At 46.3% G+C, this 17302-nt stretch overlaps 1 protein-coding gene across 2 annotated transcripts in view; it reads right to left on the bottom strand.

Annotated features, from left to right (window-relative positions):
- Window positions 1-17302, bottom strand: part of SCFD2 (sec1 family domain containing 2) — a 502615-nt gene that overhangs the window by 6226 nt on the left and 479087 nt on the right. The window contains exon 8 of one of the 2 annotated variants that reach the window (XM_004460622.3): window positions 5814-5933. The exons of the other annotated variant lie outside the window; for it this stretch is intronic. Coding sequence (XP_004460679.1) covers window positions 5814-5933 — 120 coding nt within the window. The remainder of the gene's footprint in view (window positions 1-5813; window positions 5934-17302) is intronic. 2 annotated transcript variants of the gene reach the window in all.

Here is a 17302-nt window from a genome sequence, read left to right as displayed (position 1 = left end):
CACGATCCATCCTTACAGGAAAATGCTTTGTGAACCATTTGACCTGCTTTCAGAGGTCTACGTGCTGTGATTTTAAGACTCGAAGTGGGAGATTTCAGGTCATCTCTCCACCTTTGTCCCTATCTTTTTGTTAAGTCTCCTAACTCCTCCCCCTGGGGTTTTCCCATCCATTTAAAAATAACTGGGAGCCAGGTTTTACAGCCAAGATTTAGGTATTCTTGAATCCATAACATTGTGAGCAAAATCATGTGTGAAGGAGCATGTTATCTGAGGCTGCTGTTTTTTAAAATCATGCTCTCACTAAATACTGTACTCCAGAAATGCAGAACTACACAAAAGCATGCGTGGGTGACACGCAGGCACCTGTGAGCAGTGGTGGGTGGCAGGGCAGCTTGCCCACTTGGGCTGCTGCTTCTTCCAGAGCGGGCCCTTCCCTGTGTTTCCTGGGAGGAGCCCTTCTTCCCACAATCACAGGCTTCTGTTGGCTTCTCTGCCTACCACTCTAGCTACAGAGTTCAGCCTGCTTGAGCTGTTCAGCCCACCGGGCAGTGAGGGAGACAGCAGGCGGCCTGGTTTGAGGCTCACCTGCTCTGGAGGCAAAAGGACGCCTGAAAGGGCTCCTGCTTCGAGTCTGCGGCTATTTAGGGTCGAGGGTGGGGGAGTTGCTCTCATTGATCCCTGTTTGTCCTCAGGCAAGAGTGTCTTCTCCAGCTTGTCCCCTTCCTCTTCCCAGCCGCGAGTATGGGGCAGAGAAGATCCCCCCATTTTAGAGTATGAAACAGTCCTGCATGACTAACAGGTGGGAAGAGGGTTGATGGATTCCAATTTTTCATGCTATCCTTGTGAGAAAGAATGTATTTTTGTGTGTGAAACATAATTCACTTCGGGATGTGCTTTGAAGGGATTCTATCCATTTCCTTTGAATAGCTGATCCCCAAATGTTTTTCAAAGCTCAGCTCAAAGGCCTTCTCCTCCGTGAGGAGCCCATGCCATCTGAAGCCGCCCCCTTCTCCTCCTTCCACTGATTCCCCACCCCAGCACCTGTCTGTGTCTTTTGCAGCACTCTCTTGCAAGCTGGACTCTCCTTTTTCATTGCCTGGCTCTCCCTACTTGAATGTGAGTTCCATGAGCACAGGAGCTCCTCTGGCTTGATTACCACTCTACCCTCAGCACAAAGAACAGAGCCTGCCTCCGAGATGATGATCAATGAATGTTTGTTGGGTAAGCAGTTAATCCAATTTAATAGAGATGATAAGTTCCTATTATAGAACTTATCTATACAGTTACAGAACAGGGAAGGTATGGATTAATAGCAATTGCTATAAAAGACAAAGTAATTTCAGTTGTCCATAATCTCAGTGTGAATCAACGGGTTGGTGTGGTCTTCAGAAAAGCTAGTTTTCTTATGCTGCAATAATACAAGTTTCTGATATTCAGGATTTGACATTCAATGAACATTCCTAAACCCCTGCTAAGTGTCAGACTCTGTTTGTGGTGCTGGGAATACAATAGTTTTTTTTTGGTGGTTGATTTGTTTTTAAAGTATAAAAGTCCTGAGGCTGGAGGGAAGTAAGCAAGTAGAAAAATGGCAAGAAAACTACAAATGGTAGGCAGGGTGAGATCATGTGGGGCCTCACGAGGCATGCTGGGGTGAGGAGAAGGTGGCCCCAATTTCCTCTGCACTGGTCAATCCACACCCAGCGAATGGCATTCAGTTCCAATTGAGTGTGACAGAGGGAGACAAACTGGGGTAGAGGAGCGTTCCCAATAGGTAGGGGGCTATTGGTCTGTGTCAGGTGGCTGTGGGAACTCAAGATACTCAGTTTGGAGAAGAGAAGACCTGGAGAAGGAGCCACCTTCACAAGTCTGCAGGACTGTCATATGGATGAAGGATGACCATCATTTGTTTGCTTTTAGATTCTGTGTGGCCCAAGAGCTTGGACTAGCAAGAGTGAGGTTGCAAGGAGGCAGATTTGGGTTTCATCCAGAGGACGCATTCCTAACAGCTGAAGCCCTCCAGGACTCAAGCAGGCTGCAGTGGGAGGGGGCAAATCCTCCCACTGGAGATGTTCAGGTCTAGGCTGGATATTAAAGGCAGTATGTATATTTTAGATACATATATTGTCTCTGTTTATATAGCTCATCAAGTCTTCTAGTGGCTAGTCATGTCTTTGATGGTGCATTGGTGCACAGACTCAGTAGTATCTGTCCCCTTTAATTATTAATAGTTCTCACATTTTTCAACAGAAGTCTGAGGTCCAGCAGGTAAAGTACATAGTTACATTTTGTGTACAGCTAGAGCAGTGAGGCCTGATGACCACTGCACTTCAAAGAGGAGGGGTTGGTCACAACTCAGATTTGGGCTGAGGGTTAGCCTCTGGGTCAAGGCAGCTGCCTGTCTGTCAAGGTCTCAGAAAGGGAGATCCAACTCAGCAGGTGTCACTCCAGCAAACATCCAGGTAATCCATCTCCTTTCAAAAACTCAGAGATAAAGGATAGGATGATAAATAAGTCCTCTTCTGTTTTTCTCTGCTGCTTTTGGAAGCTGCCTAGGACCTGTTAACTCTTCAGTAGAGCTTTTTGCAGAAAGGACAAGGAGCAGGCATGGCTGCTCCTTAAGCCCAAAATTCTTTGCGAAGCTCTGTCTGCGGAGGACTGAGCCCCGGGTCAGATTGCAGCAAAGCCACTGTAGATCCCGGATTTCTGTTGTCAAACTCAGGTCACACAGCTTGGAAAACATCTGCATTTTATCCCTTTAGAGTGGGGATTAACCTGTCTGTCAGGCCGTTACAATGCATCACTGTTCTGGAAAGCTAAGAATTTGGTTCACCATGTTAAGGGCAGCAAGAAGTGTACATTCTTATTAAAAAAATGTCTCACTCAAAAAGGCAATCTTTCATTAAACAGATCCTTAACACTGCTGATAGAGAGGGTGTTAAATGAGGCAGAGTTTATCAGAAATTTCACCAACTATGAACATGACAGGGGATAGTAACAGCAGGAATTGTCCCAGTCAATGACAGGCCACCGCCCTGCTCAAGAACCTACTGTGTCTCCCTAGCTATGCAGTTCCTCAGTTGGATGTCTGGAGATGCCCAGAACCTGGCCCACTCTAACTCACCAGGTGGCCCAGCCACCCTAACCATACTAACTGCTGCCACCAAGCCAGCTTTCTTGCAGTCAATAGATTCATCCAACCACAAGGTTTACTGAGCTCCTGCCACGTGTTCAGGCCTCAGAAGTCCCCAGCATTTGTCCTCAAGGAATTCATGATTGGCTGAGGAGACTAGACCAGCACACCTGACACAGCGTGGAGCCCAGTGGTGCATTGCACTGTATGGATTATGGATGCCGGCAGAGGTGACTGCTATCTTCACTAACTGGAGTGACAGGGAGGAAGTCACAGAAGGGGAGAATGGGGTGCAGGTTGGGGGGGCTCCTTCATCGGGCTGAGTGGACACACTCAGGAAAAGGTGGAGGTGGGTGACATCGGCAACACACTCCACCTACCCCCACCCCTCATTCTCAGCACCTGGCGCAAGCAAGCCAGAACGCAGCCAGAATCTCACCCTAGCTGTGAACTTGAGCAGCTGCCTCAGCCTCTGTCACCTTAACCCGTTTCCACATCTCTGAACTGGGGGCCAAGATTTCACAGGGAATTCAAAGGCAGCCCAGCGCAGGGTTTGGAGCAGAAGAGCTATGCAAGAAAAGGTAGTCCCTTCCCTGTTCTCTTCATGTCTCTCCACCAGTCCTTTCCTGGCCCCCTCAGAACGCCTCCCCTCCATGAGGGGCACCTTGCTAGCCCCACCCAGACCAGCAGCTCCAAGCAATACTTTAATCTCCTCTTAATCTCCAGCTTCCACACCCATCCATTCACTCTTATAGACAACTGAGCTTCCTCAGTTCAACCTAAAATTAAAATGCTGTGGAAACACAGCTGAAACTGGCATGGCCTCCCAAACTCTCTCCCCCCTCAACACACACACACCTTTTCCAACCGAGTTGTGTCCTGGCACCCTTCTTGTAGAGACAGTTTGGGGCCACCATTCTCTCAGCTCTAGCCTCCTCTGATCTCAGCTTTCTGCCCCACTCACTTGGACCCTTGGGTGGGGGGCACCCCTGGGGGGTGTCCCCCCACCCCCACCCACCTGATTTCCACACAGGTGTGGTGGAAAGTTCCCAGCACTTGCCTGGCCCCACCTCAAGCAGGGGTCTCTCCATCTGTTTTTGCTTTCTCCAAAGCATGAAAAGCTGCTCAGCTGCAAGCAGAGGGGGCACAAAGCTACAACCCAGGGACAAATCTCAACCAGAGGGAACGGGAGTTGATGGGAGGGGTCCCAGACTTCCTGCTCTCTGGCAGGGCAATTTTGAGGCAGGCAATACCTGGCTCCTCAGAGGACCCCCAGGAGGACTGAGCCCCTAGCCCACGGCGGGATCCAGCTCAACATCGCAAGGGGTTTTTTCCCTTCATGGTCTCCCTTTCCCTACGGCCTCACTTCTGCTGTCTGGGGATCGCCTCCCAAGTAAATTACCTGCCCTCACACCCCGTGGCAGGGAATGCTTTTGCGGACCTCATGAAGGCAAGGATTTTAAATCTTACTGAGCTACAGGCTCTGCTTCCCTAGGCAGATTGGAGTGTCCAGAGGCTCCTCCTTTACTGGAAGTCTCTCTCCTTGGGCTCCTGCCGCTTCCGGCCAGGAGCCTCAGCTCCTCCTGCAGAGCAGGTGGTGACTGCTCAGAAATGCTTGGTAACAACTGTAGCTACCATTTATTGAGGGTTATGTGCCAGGTACTGTGCTAACAAGCACATTCTCAAACGTCATCTGATTTATGACTCACAGCTCCCCTAGCCCCATTCCCAAAACAGGCTCAGAGAGGTTACAGGGCTTTCCTCTCGGAGAAGTGGCCAGGCGGTCAGGCACTCCCCTCCCATGTGGGAGGTCCCAGGTTCGGTTCCTGGTGCCTCCTGGAGAAGGCGAGCAAACAAGGAGCAGACAGACAACAGAACCATCTGGGGGAGGAGGGAATAAATTGAAAAAAAAAAAAAAATCTTAAAAAAATAAAAGGCTTTCCTCTCCCAGATCACCTGACTAGAAAGAGGCAGAGACAGCCTTCAAACGGGCCTGTCCAATTAAAAAGGTCTGTGTGCTTCAGCACTGGGCCTCAGGCCAGCTTTCTGGTTTGGGGAGTGGGACGCAACTGGGCAGGAGGCTACAGAGGAGACAGATACCGGAACAGCCATCTTCTTGACGGCAGGACACCCCTTCCCAAACCTCTTCCAAGGCCCTGCCCCCTAAATGCCACATTGGGAGGTGTTCCCTGGGAGTCACCCCTCAATTATCTGGAGCCTGGGAAGCAGGGAAGACTCCTGAGTAATTAAGCGCTGACTGTGCAGGAGGGCATAAGTGCCCTGGAGGAGTTGGGGGTAGGGATAATAGCACCTTAGCCCGGGAGGACCAGAGGCAGCAAGTTCTCCTTCCTCCTCTCACCCACCTGGAGAGCAGTTTATTTTGCAAATAACAGCTTCCCTTTAAGGCAGATTTGTTTGATGGTAGAGAATTGAGCCCTTCATAACTACTTTACCAGAAGGAGTCGGTCCCCTGCCGAGGGACCAAGAGTACTGCGGCAGGGACGGGTGAGGCCGGGCGCCAGAAGGGTGGCCGTCCGCCAGAGGGGTGGCCGTCCGCGGGCAAGCAGGGGAGGAAGCCAACCGGCAGCCGCGGGTGGGAGGGAAGGAAGCCAGGATGCAGGGCGGCGGGGAGAGGGACCCTGGGCCCGAAGGAAGGGTCCTCGCATCGCCGAGGCCTCAGTACCTGGGTTCCGGGCTTCAGGGAGTGCACGAGATCTTTGACCATTTTGGCTTCTGAGACCGTGATCCCGCCCACCACGAAGAGGATCAGGAGAGGATGGTCGCTGGGATGAGGCCGGTTCACCTGCAAACAAACCACACGGGCTTCAGGTGGATGCGTGCGGGGCGCTGTGCACCTGGCTGCCGCCTGATCATTTTTTTCCATCCGGTCCTCTTCATCCCTCCTGGGTACCCTGGCGCTGCTAGCGCCACAATGCAAGGAGATGAACCAACCTTACAGCCATCGTGACTGACTAGGAATCAGACATGTTAGGAGTTTCTAGACTCACTAGAAACATGCATGACATGTCGCCGTATTATATCCCTTTAAATAAAGATTGAGAAGTGAAGAATTTTCTTGCTTTTTACTACTATTGAAATAATGAAAATGCCCTAATAATGACTGAAGTGATGAATGTACAACTATGGGATTATACCAGATACCATCGATTGTACACTTGGGATGGACTGTATGCTTTATTACTATGTACCAATAAAATTGAATTAAAAATTCATTGAAAGACAAGTTAAAAGAGTGGGGGTTATTAGGCAAGAAGAGAAGGTTGAGGGGGCAACTTCCTCCTTCTTTATCTTTCTTCAGGTCTCAGCATCGTGTCCCCCTCATCCCAATTGCCCTTCTCTGTTGCATTACTCTGCTTTTTTCCCTTCAAAACACCATACCTGGTAGTTATTCTATTTGTTTGTTTCCTAGTTGGCTGTCTCCCTTACCAGAACATAAACTCCAGGAGGGCAGGGGCCCCATCTGCCTGGTTTATTGCTGAATTCCCAGCTTTCCTAGCAGTTTCTGGCACATAATAGGTGCTCAATAAAAGTCTGTAGAATTAATGAGTCATCAAAGCTCTGGGTAGTAGTCGTAGTGGTGGTGGAGGTGGTGGTGGTAGGGTACAAAGAAGGAAGAGACCAGCACTTTGGAGGAGCTTACTGTCGAATATAGATTTAAGCCCTTAAACTTCTTCAGACCAGACCAAGGTTCTTCACGGCATGGAACACTATACCAGATGCTGTGGAGAATTCCCCCTGATTCCTTATGATTTCGCCAATAAGGAAAAAGTATTATTATACACTATTAATAAAATGAGACTGACTTATAGTAACCTTCCAGGAAATGCAAAAAATGATCAATACGTAAACTTGGGGACAAACTGAAGGGGCTAGGAGGGGGTTCCTGACAGAGTGTGCTTTGAGCCATATCTGGAAGGCAGAGAAATGGTGTGGGCAAAGTCCTGGAGGCCCCCACTCACGAGCTGGGGGGAGCATGGAATCATTACAGGAAGGATGCGACCAGCTGCCTGCCTGACCACTGGAGCCAGCAGGTGGGAGAAGCTTCAGCAAGGAGAGGGTGGACAAAGGGGTGCATGCATTCACTTACTCACACTAACACACAACCCATCTGGGCCTGGGATGGTCCTCAAGAGCAGAAGGGTGGAGCAGCAGGCTGAGGAGGGGCTCATGGCTCTCAGCCCCACCCTAACCGCTTTCTCCATGGGGTTCTTTTTGCTCCCTTGCTCGAAAATCCCAACTTCTCAACATCTTCTTTTAAAAACATGTAAAATGTAATAAATTAAGTATTCCAAGTTATAGGAAACTCACACTGGAAAGAAAGAAAGAAAAATCTAAACTTCTTCAAAGAGAATGGTGGTGAATACTGGAAAAGTTATCAGAAGGCTTCCATCTTTAGAGAAAGACTCTTTACTCCTCATCCCCCTCTAATACCTTGTCCTGTGTCTCTCCTTCTTGACTGCCCAAGGAAATCTCCATTTGTCGACTGCTTTCTTCCAGCCTGCTGGGGATTGAATCATGCCCCGCTCAAAAGGTATGTTCAGGCCCAGTCTCAGGTCTTGGGGTGTACCCATTTGTAAAAAGGACCTCTGAAGATGCTAGCAGTTAAGGTGTACCCACACTAAATGAGGGTGGGCTTAATCTGACTTTCTAAGCCGAAGTCCTTAGAAGCAAAGGAAATTAGACACCAAAAAGAAAGAAAGAAGCCACAGGAGAATCAAGAACCTAGTAGTCAACGGAAGAGAAAGGAGACGATGGTACCATGTGCATTGCCATGTGAAGGAAAAGCCAAACAACCCCAAAGATTACCAGCCAGCCAGAAGATACCCACCCCAGGAGGAAGCAAACCTCTGAAACCATGAGCCAGTAATTTCTTGCTGTTAAGCTAACCCATTGTATAGTAGGTGTTTTAGCAGCTAGGAAATGAAAACACAGCACAATTGCCCTACAATCACACAAACTTGCTTTTGTCCCGCTATTATCCAGAACCGCTCTCACAAAAGTCACCAATGGCCGTTTTGTCATACAAGCGAATAGACACTTGTCTCTGATGGGACATTTCTATGGCATTTGTCACAGTTGATGATACCCTTCTTGAATCCCTCTCCTTACATGGGTACAACAATAGTATTTACTTGGTTGGTTTTTCCTTCTATATTTCCAACTGTTTCTTCTCAGATTTCTTCAAAGGTTCTTTGTTTTGGTCTGCTCCTTTAAAAGTCGGTGTTATTTTGGGCTCTATCCTTAGTCTGTTCTCAATCAAAACAACATCCCTGGAGGACCTCAATCCCTTCCATGCCTTCAACAATCTTTTATTTCTTTGATGTCTTTAATATAAACATTTCTATTGATCTTTTGTGGACATCACCACCTGGATGCCTTCCAGCATCCCTAAAGTTGGCAGGTCTCAAACTTGATGGCTGATCTTCCCCCTGAAGTCTGTTTCTTCTTGTGGCAGTTTGAAATTATTTTATGATTCCCCAAAAGAGAAAGATTATGTATGTGAACTAATCTATTCCTGTGGGTGTGATGTGATACCCTTTGATTGCATTAAATTCAGTTGAGGTTACTTTGATTAGATTACTCAATAAGATCGATTTATGGCTTTTGATTGCACTATATCAGTGAGGTGTGTGTCAGTGACCCAGCTTGGGTCTCCACCCTCTGGCTAGGTCTGTTATAAATGGAGGTAGAGAGACACACGGAAAAAGGGAGCTGCCATAGTGATCCTTCCATGTGAGAGTGAGGACTCCAGTTATATCCACAGCTGAGCTGCAAGGAGAAAAGCCCCCAAAAGGCTCAAAGAGCTGAGGCCCAGAGAGAGACGAGCCATATCCCTCATAGCTTGTGGCTGAACTCAGGAAGAAAGTGAAGCAGCTGAAACTGACAGAGTGGGCCAGAAAGAGACAAGCCTGATGCCTAGGTGCCCACAGCTGAATTCTGGTAGACGATGGTAGATTCTGAAAGGGAAAGCAGAGACCTCAGCAGAGATTGGTGGCCATCTTGCTTCACCACTTGGCAGCTGACCTTGCTGAGAAAGCATCTCTGATGGCGCCATGATTTGGACATTTCACAGCCTTGGAACTGTAAGTTTTTACCCCAAATAAATCCCCTTTATAAAAGCCAAGCCATTTCTGGTACTTTGTATCAGCAGCCCCTTAGCAAACTAAAACACCTCTCTTGAATTTCTAACATCACCACATTCATGGTTACCTGAGCCAGACACCTGAGAGTCACCTTAGACTATGCACCTCCCATATCAAGTCCTCAAATGTATTGAGACCTTTTTGACTACCACTGTCCCTGCCTGAGGCTCTCATTACTTCTTCACTAGATTACTACTACAGCCTTCTTCTTTTTTTTAATTAGAAAAGTTGTGGGTTACAAAACAATCATGCATAAAGTACAGGGTTCTCATATACCACTGTTATTAACACCTCGCTTTGGTGTGGAACATTTGTTACAGTTGATGAAAGCACTTTTTTATAAATGCTCTATTAACTATAGTTAATGGATTAATAAAGGGTTCATTGTGTTGTGCAGTTGTGCAGTTACATGGACTAAATTTTTTTTATTCTAATACATATATACAACCTAAAATTTCCCCTTTAACCACATTCAAATATGTAATTCAGTGCTGTTAATTACATTCACAATGTGCTACCATCACCACCATCCATTACCAAAACTTCCTATCTAATTTGTCTCCTTGTCCCTGTCTGACCATCCCCTATCTGTTATCCTCTTTCCTGCTTGGGTAAGCATCCTAAAATGCAAATATTGTTATTGACTATAGTGAACACTATACTCGATATTTTGTGCATTATCTTATTTAACTCTCAAAATATCCCTTGGAGGCAAAAACAACTATAATTTGCAGATGAAAAGACTGAAGTTTACACACAATAATTACATCATAGAGCCAGGGGCCAAATTCCAGAGGCTACAATATTAAACACTTCTCAGCTACATCACATGCTCAGATTCTCTTCATAGATTCTCAAAGCTCTGAGGATAAGGCCAAACCCCTTCATTCAGTATATACATCTCTTAAAACATGGCTCTGGTTTATGTCCCTATTGCCATCTCCTCCACACACAGTATTTGCTGGGTCCACAACTCATGCCCTGCCAGAATGCATGGTATTATCTTTTGGAATATTTTATTGAAGTACAACATAAGTACTGAAAAGTGCATTCTATCCAAAGTGTACAGCTTGATTAATTTTCACAAAGTAAACACACATTTGTGACCAGCACCTGCTCAAGGACCAGTAAACCAGCACTTTGGAAATGCTCTCTCATGCCTCTAAGGGTAACCACTAACTTGACTCTGACACCCTGCATCACATCTTGCTTTTTTTTTCACTATATGCCCTGGAGATTTTTCCATATCAATAGGAAAGCTCTGCAGTCCATACTTAATGGTTGGGGCCACACCAATGGGTTTTGGCTGTTGTCTGCTCTATTGGGCAGTGCTCATGCCATATCAGTTAGGTTTGAGTATCACCTGCATCAAATTATTTTTTATAGCATGTATAATTTCCTCTATGTAAAGTACCCTTACTTCCCTTTCTTTATCTTCCTCACTTTAGTCTCTCTTAAAAGCATTATCTTCTTTGAAAAGTTCATTCTAATCAGACTTCAACTCCTGTCTCATGACCTGAATCCAACACATAACTCTGTCTCCGCCTTGTTAAGCTGGACTGCTACCCTGACATACCTGCTTGTTTCCTCCTCTAGACTGTCAGCTCCTGGAGGGTAGGAACTGATTATATTTATCTTGGTATTTTCAGCACTGCACATAACACCTAGCACATGGTAAACTTTCAATGAATGTTGCATAAATAAAACAAATAAGTGAATAAATGAAATGAGTCAGACAGATTAGCAGATTATCGTCTTGTCTTAGACATCTTTTAGAAATTCTCTTTGCTTTACATATGGTTCTTCTTACCTGAGCAACTAACCCCAAGTTTCCTTCCAGCCCTACAAATAATCGCTGTTTCTCAATCTTGGCACAGAAAGACAACTTGCTCCAGAACTTCAGCATGGTACAGTATGTTCCCGAAGACATATGCTTTCCATAAGGGAATCTGAACACTGGAGTACATTGGGGGAGTCTCAGAAGGATGTATTAAAAGATGAAAAAGAAAAAAAGAACCAAACAACATCAACAAAGAAAAATACCCTGGGGCTGAGGGGCAGAGGGAATGTTGGGTTTGGTACAAATAAATGGGTCCAATTAATGCACATTGACGTTTACTAGTTTGGTTTCTGTTTAGATTCATGTTTTGATACGAGACTTTCCAATTAAAGCGTGGCAAGTGAGCAGGCTAGTGGGAAGTGGAGTCCGTCTTTTCCATCAGAACACATTCCTTATAATCGGTCACACGTGGCTGAGTCCACTTTGTGTGTTAGCTCATGTATGGCGCTTTGAAGATCAAAGATTGACGCATCATGACTGCCGTTGCTAATGCACAGATTAATAAAGCAAGTGAGAGTCATTCCTTTCTCTTCCATTTTCCAAACCTTTGCTGGTTGTGATTTTGAGACATCAGTTCTGGTCCGGGAAGGCAGTTTCCCTCTACCATTCTGCCCTGGCCTTGGAGGCAAGGCTGTGAGCCTTTCTCGGGTGTGGGCCCCATGGAGTGGTCTTTGATGTCCTGAGTGGCTTCTGTCCTTCAAGAGGAGTTGTCTGGCTTCTCTGGAGCCCTTGGGAGTTCTAGGGGTCCTTCTGCAGCTGAGTCCTCCTCTACATGGTGCTTCTCCACTTAGTCTCTCTGCATTTGTGATTCTCTTGTCCCCAGAACAGGCAGGAATCAAATCCCCTACTCTCCAGCAATGGGCAGGCCTTGTAGAAGAGAGACAGTCTTGTAGGAGCTTTGACCTTGCAGGTTCTGGAGACACTCACGCTGACTTGGAAGGTGGGCCTCAGTAATGGGTTTTTCTCCCAAAAGGAATTGGTAACAGCACTCTGCTGTCACCAACTGCTGTGTGTCTAGCACTGTGCTTTTATCCATCTATTCAACCATCCAACAAACATTTCTTGAGCAAATACTATGGCCCAGACACTGCTCTAGACTTCAGGGATTCAACAGTGAAGTAAATGGAGAAGAATCACTCCTAACACTTTATTCTGGGGAGAATGACAATAAATAAAAATAATCAAGTTAATGACACAGTATATTAGAAGATGGTCAGTGCTAGGGAGGAAAATAAAGCAGAGGAGGGGCAAGCATTACTTTGTGCAATCCTTAGAATCTAGGAAGTAGATAGAAACCCCATTTTTATAGATAGAGAAAATGAGGCTTAAAGAGGGAAAGTAACTTGGCCAAAGTTACTCCATTAGTGAGCTGTGGGGTTGGGAGTAAAATTCAAGTCTATCTCACTGCAGAGCTGTGACCTGTCGACCTTGCAATTCCACACACACACACACACCCCATTTATAAACAGATTACTGGAACTGATAGCAGTTTTACTAGCTTTCCTCTCTTAAAACTCTGGATTTTGGTTCTTTAGAAACATCAACCAATTACCAGGTTCCTCGTGGGACTTGCTGACTGAACCACACTGCAAAGGCTTCCCCGCTGCCAGAGCTTCTGCTGTTCAGCTTCCTCTGCTTGCTGCATTTGCTGCAGTTAATGGCTTCCTCTTTCTGGAAACTCTCCCCACCCCCCACCCCATCTAAGTCTGCTTAGTTGTTCCTCTTCCTCCTTGGACTCTACGTAGAGGACTCCTTTTGCTCAGCTTATTCTGTTATATGTGTGTGTTCCTGACTGCTCTGACCCACGGCCCCTACTTGTCACCTAATTGCCACCCTCGGGTGACCCTGTCTCTGTCCTCGATCCAATGCCTCACACACAGCAGTGGCCCCAGCTGGTTACGGGCCCAGGCTCTGCTGAGCCACAAGGCTGTCTCACAATTCCTCAACTCAAGTCTAAAAGGCAAGCTGTCTTCATCTCCATTCTTGCTTCCCCTTCAGAGGGAATGTTAACACTCCGTCTCCTTACCCCAGGCCAAAGGAGAGACCCGTGCCACTTCCTCCCATTTACTTCCACCTCCCATCAACACCCAGCCCGGTGGAATCGACCAGCCCTTCTCCCCATCCCCCAGCCTCTTCCTTCCCATTACCCTTCCTGAGATCAGGCTTCCATTTTCACCTTCTCTCTCCACCCTGATGCCAGTCTGGCCTTCTTGTACTGCTACCAGGGTGATCTTTAAAAATGTCAACTGGTGACAACTTCTTAAAAAAACATCTGGTGGTGTCTATGGCTTTTGGTCACATTTCAAACCTTCAGCCCTTAGTGATCTAGCATCTACTTATCTCTGCTGTCATGTTCTCCCACTCCCTACATGTCACTGATAGCTCCAGTCATTTGGAACTACCTGTAATTCCCTGAACCCATCGTGATATTTCATTCCTTTATTCCTACCTCTTCCTGGTCTGACAAAACTCACCTTCTCTGGGAAGCCTTCCCTGGCTCCCTGAGTTTGACTGAGCTACTCCTTCTCTGTGCCCCCACATCCTTTTTGGCACACCACTTGACATTCATCCCTGCAGGCGTCAAGTTTCTTGTCCAATTCCTTAAAAAACCATGAGCTACACGATGTAAGCTAGGCAGTGGCAGGCAGAGTATTGAATTTATCTCAACATCTCCCTTACCCACAACAGTGGCTAGTAAGCAAAATAGGCTCTCAGTAATTGCTCATTGGCAGGCAAAGTTCACAGACTAACAAAACAAAGTTTTTGTCTTTGTTTTAATGATTCCCTATCCAAATCCACCTCGCTAGAACTTATGGATCATATTTAGCTAATGTTAGGGGGAAAAAAATCAAAACTCTACCTCATAATATGAAGCATAATTAAGAGGAAGAAAATATAAACGTGGTTACAAATAGTTTTGCAAACAGGAATTCCAAGACTTGTACTGAATTAATCAAAAACACCAAATGCTGAGATGTTTTCCTCTTGTCTGAAATGTCATTAAGGGTAATGGACCTAGGCAAACAGCTCACTTCTTTGAGTCCCATGTTTTTCATGTGAACCATAAGGAGCTAGACTAGATGACCTCCTAGACATGTCCAGCTCTCACGGTCCAAGGATCTGGCATCAAATTTCACCAGGTGCCCATTGTTTTTACCCTTTGCCCCCTATAGATGCCTCTGTGGGTATCTGTCCAATGCACAACCAAGAGTTTCTCCTATTCATGTGGTCACGGGGCGGGCTCCTGACAGCCACATTGTTACAATGTGATCCTGCCCCTCAATCACAGTTGATCCATCCAGGAATGGGCCCCTGACTCAGGTTAGCTAACTAAAGACTCTTCCCCAGAAGCTGAGAATTGGCCCTAAGCTAGACAAGGCTCAGTTAAAGCTGGGCTCTTAAGAAGAACCAAAAGAGGAGTGGGTGTACCACAGTGGTTGACCTTCACAAGTAGGAGGTCCCAGATTCAATTCCTAGTACATCCTAAAAAAAAAAAAAAAAGCAGCAGCACCAAAAGCTGTGGCTATTTGGTCATCCATTCAACTAATATTTAATGAGCACATGTACTATTCTGGGCTCTGTTTGCAGCATCTTGTACAGGGTAGAGCCTGTCTTAAAGAACTGCCTGGTTTCCAGCCAGCTGTCTAATTCTCAGTCCCAGTCCTTCCCAAAGGCCCCTGCATTGCTGCCCTGGGGTTCCCTCAGCCACGCCTGGGTCTTCATAGTACATTTCCCTTCCTTTGATTAAGGTAGCTCAATTTGTTGACATCTTAATTGCAACTGAAAGAATTTCAACTATGATCCCCTGACCATCACTGGCTCTTCAAGGCTGGCTTGAGCAGCTTTCCCATCTCTGCTGTGGGCCTTTTGACGCTGCCACCTAAGGCAATGGAGTGCCCAAACCAACTCAAATAAAGGGCCCAGAGGCAAACATTAGGTCTTCTTTGAGTCTTTTTCATAAATCTTTTATTTTTGCCAATTAAGCATGGCTACATAGAAATGGAATACATTTGAAACAAACAAAAAAGCTTCCTAAAAGGCATACATAAAAGGAAGCAAAAGGGCTTTGTGTTGTTTCATGAGATAAAACTCACCCTCCTCATGGCAATTCCAGCAGAGAAAACATCTTGACAAATCATGTCCTTTAGTCAAAACAAGTTGGGCTCCAAACACATGGAGTAGATATAAAAGATATTATTTTCAGGAATCCGAAATCCAAACCACAAATTCCAGAAACGCACTTTGAAAGTGCTGCCTATTAGACATGCTAGTTCTAAATTAAATTAACGTAGTGAGGGGGTGAGGTATGTTATTGATTTGTTTATTAGACCACTATCAAGCTTTCCTTTAAGGAGCTCAAGGTGCTCAATGCACAAGCATTTTGGGGAGAAAACTTGGCTGTTTGAAGACCATCAAGTTCATCCAGTATTGTTTCTCCTCAGTTCATAGGACCGCTCCCAGGGCACTGACTTTTGAAATGGAAGGCTTTCTGTGTCTAGCCACAAGCCTCGCCTCTGGTTGAGAAGTGCCTCAAGTTGATATGAAATACTTTCTCAGAACTGGAGGAAGAATGAGCTAGTGGGCATGCTCGCTCTTTTTACCTCTCAGGGCTTGATGGACAGACTTGGGAGAGGAAAGTCCTGCCGCTCACTTTCTTATCACCCAGGAAGCATGTATTTTTTAAGATTATATTATTAAAAAAGAGTTCAGTGGGCAGGACTTTCCTTATCAAAGCCCTTCTGGATTCACTGAGTTTGAAACCAAGTGAGGAACCTGTGGGAATCTTCCATCCTCATGATTGGAGGGAAAAACTCCTGGGTTCAACCAAGCACACTGCCCTTGCCAGGCTGGACAGCCAAAAACATATATTTAGGTGGTGTGCAGATTGTATTTTTCAAAATTGGCCACAATAATAATCCCTGTCCCACATGTTCTTACCTCCCTTTCAAGAGTAAGAGTGTATATCCCCTCCTGTTCTGGTTGCCAAAAGCTGCTGGGAGCAATTTACTAGAAACGGGTTGGATTTATAATGGGAATTTATTAGGTTAAAAGCCTTCAATTTGGAGGCTGTGAAAATGTCCAAATCCAGGCACCATCAGAGATGCTGTCTCACTGAAGGTCAGCTGCAGGCGATCCCGGACTCCTGCCATGTGGCAAGGCACAAGGGTGGCTCTCTGGTCTGGGTCTCTACTCCAGGCTCACTTTCTCCCCGAGCTCAGCTGTGGGCCATCAGGCCTATGACTCATCTCCCCTTTCCTCTGGGCCTCTTTCTGTGCTTCTGTGCTCTGCTGATTCCAGCCTCTGGCCTCCAGCACCTCTCTTAGCCTTGCGGGTTTTCTCTGTCTGCTGATTTTTTTCTGTGTGTCTCTGTTTTCAGTCCTGTGTTTGTAAAGGAGTCCAGTAAGAGGACCAAGACCCACCCTGAGTCATGCCTCACTGAAGCAATCCCATCAAAATGTCCCCAACTGAATCCAATCCAATCAAAGGGTCCCAAACCCACAGGAATGGATTAACTCCAAGATCATGAACTTTTCCTGGATCCACAAAAAGCTTCAGACTTTTATATGTCTCCTGGAACCTGGGTGGGCATTGGTGACTGTTTTAGAGTACGGTAGAAGTGATGCTATGTGACTTCTGAGGCTAGGCCATAAAAGCCACTAGAGACTCCATCTGACTCTCTGGCTGAGGATGTTGCCCTTGTGACAAGCCACCATGCTTTGAGGAAGCTTAGGCCACATGGAGAGACCTATGTGCAGAGGAACTAAAGTCCTTGAGCCTCAGCTGCAGCTGAGCTACCAGCTGACAATCAGCCTCAACTTGCTGACCCTGGGAGGGAGCTATCTTCTGAGGGAATCCTTCCCTACTGAGCTCTGCCACACTGTAGATTCATGAGCGAAATAACCGATCAGTATTATTTTAAGCCAATGGTTTTGGGTGGCTTGCTATACAGCAGTGAGCATGTGGGGGAGGACAGACTTCCTTGAATTCAGTGTGAACTTGTCAGAGACCATTTACTCCACAGGTGGTGATTTCTGAACACAAATTTATACCTGAGAACCTGCTAAAGCAAAGAAAATAATTTTAACATGTTGCAGTACAATGCAAATGAGGGTCTGACTCCAAGGCCAAACCTAGCTGCTTTGATATCCATGCTCACAGATTTGTTGC

Source organism: Dasypus novemcinctus, chromosome 1 (assembly GCF_030445035.2).
Source record: "Dasypus novemcinctus isolate mDasNov1 chromosome 1, mDasNov1.1.hap2, whole genome shotgun sequence".
NCBI classification, from domain to species: domain Eukaryota; kingdom Metazoa; phylum Chordata; class Mammalia; order Cingulata; family Dasypodidae; genus Dasypus; species Dasypus novemcinctus.
This window is presented reverse-complemented; position numbering and strand designations above follow the sequence as displayed.